Source organism: Triticum dicoccoides, chromosome 3B (genome assembly GCF_002162155.2).
Source record: "Triticum dicoccoides isolate Atlit2015 ecotype Zavitan chromosome 3B, WEW_v2.0, whole genome shotgun sequence".
Lineage (NCBI taxonomy): Eukaryota > Viridiplantae > Streptophyta > Magnoliopsida > Poales > Poaceae > Triticum > Triticum dicoccoides.
The window spans coordinates 351,956,196-351,960,751 of record NC_041385.1 but is presented as its reverse complement, the minus strand read 5'-3'; the positions used below and the strand labels follow the sequence as shown (position 1 = coordinate 351,960,751).

Here is a 4,556-nt window from a genome sequence, read left to right as displayed (position 1 = left end):
TAGTTTTGCGATATAAAGGTGGTGATATTAGAGTCATGCTAGTGGGCAACTATGGATTAGTAGAAATACTTGTGTTGAGGTTTGTGATTCCGGAAGCATGCACGTATGGTGAACCGCTTTGTGATGAAGTTGGAGCGAGTTAATTGCACAGAAGTACCACAATTCAGGCATCACATGCAGATTGGTACCACGATTGCTAATTTTTGCGTGTCAGTACCAACATTGGTCCAAATTTTTGCAAATTGGACTAAAACGCGTATTTATACGTATTGACGCCCGATCCGACAGGTCGGGCCCACCCGTCAGGTGCCACGCTGGCCAATCGGCGCGTGCCCGCGTGCTGACTAGGACGAGCCGGTGCGCTGCTGTCCTAACCGGCCCGGTCGCACCAGCTCCAGCCCGGCCACACCATTCCCCTCCCCCTCCTCCTCCTCGCTCATTTCCTCCATCACCGCCGACCGCGTCCCGACAGCCGGCCGGCCGCCGCAGCGCCCCGCTGTCGCCATGGTTTTGGAGGACGAAAGCAGCGACGACCATTCTAGCCCCCCGTACATGCATTCTTCCTCCACAGACGGTCTCAACGAGGTCAGTACAGGGTTAGGGTTTCATATTTGGGATTTCTTGATTTGGTTGATTTCGCTAGGTTTTGATTTGGCCATTGTCTTTGTGCGAGCTTCTGCAGGTTCCTTTCACCATTGAAGATCCAGATTACAAGGGGCTTGAGCTGGATGTGATGTCTCCATGTGAGAAGCACGGCATGGCATCTGAGAGGCTTGTTGCCTTTGAAGGAACAGACACAGGCAGGAGGTTTTTAGCATGTGCACAGCCGGTATGTATTGTAGGATTGTAGGCATACTGATTTTTTTTCTTACTTGGTCAGTGCCATATTGAACTCTGTTTGCTGGAGTACTCTGCTTGGTGTCAACATTTTGATTCATAGTGGTTAGAGTAGCTTATTTAGGTCAAGCATGAGTATATTTTGCATTAGAACAATGGTTGAACCTAGTCAGTCAGCTACTCAAGTGGTTGCTCCTCTTGTTAAATTTAGTGGTCTGATGCTAAATTTAGACATTCTTTTTGGCAACTGTAGTGATTTTGTGTAATTACTTGTTGTATGAACTGTTTTGTTGTTGTTATTGTTTTTGCAGGAAGGTAGCAATTGTGGCTTTGTTGAATGGGTTGATCACCAGTGGCCCCCAACAATGCAGAATGCATTGTTGAAGCTATGGGCAATGGTTGAAGATGCCAAAAGTGCTAGGGTGAATGACAATCTTGAGAATTCTTTCACTATCCACCATCTGACAGAAGAGAAGAACAAGCTGGAGGCCAACTATGACAAGCTAGTCCAAGATGTGCATGAGCTGATGAACTTCCAGGAAGATAAGGTGGTGGATTTCAGGCATCTGCAGTCTGCCATTACATATCAGCAGGAGGTAAGAAAAGAACTGACTGATGATATGAAGGCAAAGATGGCAACTGAGATGGCAAAGAAAGATGCAGAGACCCAGCAACTTACTCAGAAGTATGAGGTGCTGCTCAACCTGACAAGAGCTCAAGCAACAGTCATTCAGAACTTGAAGTTGAACAAAATGAAAGAGAAGCAAGTGCTTACTGAAGCTAGTATGAATTTGGAGCTGAAGAATGCAGAGCTAACTAAGTGTCAGGAGAAGCTCACCCAAGAGAAGCTAGAGTTGAAGCTTCAGGTTGCTGATCTGCTTAAGGGAAATAAAAAGCATATTGAAGAGAAGTGGTAGTTAGAGTTTCAGAATGAAAAGTTGAAGGAGAAGTTCAGGGGGATTCAAGCCATCTTGGAGAAGTGAAGAAGATGAAATGAGATTAGTGGCATTGCTGACCTTTTGGGAATGATGGTTGTGTAATGACCTAGCATCTAGGAACTAATGTTGTGTACTGTATGCTTGTACTAATGGTGAACTATGGCTGTGTATGTATGTAGTAGTTATGCTATTCATCCTTTTGTGAGAAAAGGATGAACTATGCATTTGAAGTGGAACTCCTCTATGTATTGTGAACAATGGTTATGTATTGCTATGTATGGATCAGTTTCTTATTATGTATGGTTATGTATTGCTATGGTTATGCTGATTATGTAGATTGTACAGCAAACCAGACAGTACATTGCAATAAAAGAGGAACAAGACTCACTAAATCTCATTGCATCAGAAGATAACTTCACTGATCCATTACAACTTGATCCATTACAACTTGGCTACAACTGAAGCAACTAACTAACTTAATATCTTGCCTGCAACTAAGCCAAGCACAAATATAGTGAAAAGAAACAACACATTGTGAAATTTGGCCCTAATCCCTGCAATCTCTGCATTCTTCTCTCTGAGTTGAGTTTGCAGAGACAGAAACATGGCCTCCCTTGTGCCATCATCTTCACTTGGAGTCAGGATTGGAAATTGATCTTCAGATCTAGCAACAGTTGCACCTTTAAGCCTCCATACTTCATCACGCAGATCCCCAATGAGCTCACTCCAGAATGTGGGCAATGGATCATCATGCCATTGCACAAATCCACAGCCACCGTGCTATTAAGATACACAAGCAAATTCACCATGCTGCCAAAAATTATTGCACAGAAGAAAGAGGAAGAAAATTAGGGAAAAAAACAGCACTCACCATAGCATCCACGCAGCTGTAGTACCTCCTACCAGGGTTCTGCCTGCTCCAGGAGATCCATCTTGGCGCCTTCCTCGGAGTTGAGCAGTGGCACATCACCGGAGGCTCGTATGCCATTGGGTTCTCGCGGTAGCGCACCGGCGAGCGCGACTCCTCCCCCTCCTTCCTGCAGCTCGACGAAATCCGGGAGCGGACCCGGCACTGGATGACCACGACATCTCCGCCGCCGGCCCCAGTCAGCGCCTCTGAGATTTCTCCTTGGCTGCACGGATGAACCCTAGTTTCGTCCCCACACTCCTCTGAGATCTTGTGCTGTCACACTTTAATAGTAGGAAAGGTGGATGGCCCACATGTCAGAATCCCCAAATGTGGTACTGCATGTTATGTGATGCCCCAATATTGGTACTGACATGCAACAGCTAGCAGCAGAATTGGTACTGATTTGTCACAATTATCTGCAAATGTGGTACTGATTTGTCACAATCAACTCACATTACCAGCATCCAGTAGCAAGTTAAGATAACCAACTAAAGTTCAACATTCAGATAATCACCTAAAGTTCAACCACATATCCATCCAGTTCAACATTACAAGCATCAAGTTCAACATTACTAGAGTACTCCACCAGTACTCCACCTCAAGTATCAAGTTTAACCAAAATAACACCACAATATTTCACATTACATGGCTCCTCCACCTCCCATGCTAGCAGTAAAGTAGGACATCCATCCAGTGTGTGTGCCATCAGTAGGAATGTTAGCATATTGCCTTGGGGCAATGAATGGCATTGGAGCACCTCTTCCAGCTCTTCCTCTGCCTCTTCCAGCTCTTCCAGATGGTGGTGGTGTAGTAGAAGTAGCAGCTCCTCTTCCTCTGCCAGCTCCTCTTCCTCTTCCAGATGGTGGTGTTGTAATAGAAGTAGCAGCTCCTCTTCCTCTGCCAGCTCCTCTTCCTCTGCCAGATGGTGGTGTTGTAGTAGAAGTAGCACCAGCTCCTGTGCCAGCTCCTCTACCAGCTCCTCTTCTTCCAGATGATGGTGGTGTAGGAGCAGAAGCAGCAGATCTTGGTTGTCTTCCAGATGATGGTGGTGTAGGAGCATTAGCCTTGCAAAGAAAAGGAAACAGTTAATAATGCTAGAAAGAAATGTACAAGAAAGAAAACATTAGTATATTTGAAGGTGAAAAATTATTACCACATGCTTATTCTTCCTCAAAGCTAGCTCAGGCTTCAACTGTTTAAGACAGTTTGTGTACCTATGCCCTTGGAGACCACAATTGCCACATGTTATGGTCCCCATTCTTGAAGTTTCTTTTGGCTTTGGTACTTCAAATTTTCCCTTGATCCTCTTTTCTTTCCTTCTTCCTCTCTTGATTTTGAATGCAGGTGGTTCTATGTCTGGACCAGGGGTCCTTGTCCAATCATGCTCACCAGGCACAGGAAAGATCATTGGTTCATAAGCTGCAGCATAAAAATCTTTCTTGAAGAATTTGCTGACATAATCCTCTGGTTTCCTTTTAGCCTTGTTTATTGCAGAGATGGCATGGTTGCAAGGTATGCCACTAAGGTCCCACTTCCTGCATCCACAAGTCTCAAGTTCCAGGTTGACAGCATGTATTTGCTGCCCACTTGTAACTTGCCATAAGTTGACCCCTGCCTGTATTGGCTTGCAGTATCTGGCCCTCTCCTTCTCAATCTCTAGCTTCTCACTGTAATGAGGTGTTATCTCCCATCTTGCTTCCTTTACACTCTCTCTCTTCATGTGCCACCTCACCATCTGCTTATCTTTTATCCCATCACACATTGTCCTTATAGGTTTTCTCCTAACATCTAGAATGTACTTGTTGAACACCTCTGACAAGTTGTTCACTACCAAGTCAGTCTTGCAGTTTGTGTCAAATGCATGCCTTGCC

General features: G+C 45.1%; 1 protein-coding gene across 1 annotated transcript; it reads left to right on the top strand.

Annotated features, from left to right (window-relative positions):
• The first annotated feature begins 504 nt into the window (after positions 1-504).
• Positions 505-1,754, top strand: LOC119279539. The gene is made up of 3 exons (XM_037560751.1): positions 505-585; positions 683-829; positions 1,149-1,754. The coding sequence occupies exons 1-3, from the start codon at positions 505-507 to the stop codon at positions 1,752-1,754; spliced, it is 834 nt and encodes a 277-aa protein (XP_037416648.1).
• The last annotated feature ends 2,802 nt before the right edge of the window (positions 1,755-4,556 follow it).

What these genes read in the sequence shown, in the direction of transcription:
- LOC119279539 (XM_037560751.1), top strand. Translation starts at nt 505, where the DNA reads ATGGTTTTGGAGGACGAAAGCAGCGACGACCATTCTAGCCCCCCGTAC. An exon ending in CCACAGACGGTCTCAACGAG is followed by an intron (nt 586 to 682) that starts GTCAGTACAGGG and finishes GAGCTTCTGCAG; the next exon opens with GTTCCTTTCACCATTGAAGA. An exon ending in TTTTAGCATGTGCACAGCCG is followed by an intron (nt 830 to 1,148) that starts GTATGTATTGTA and finishes TTGTTTTTGCAG; the next exon opens with GAAGGTAGCAATTGTGGCTT.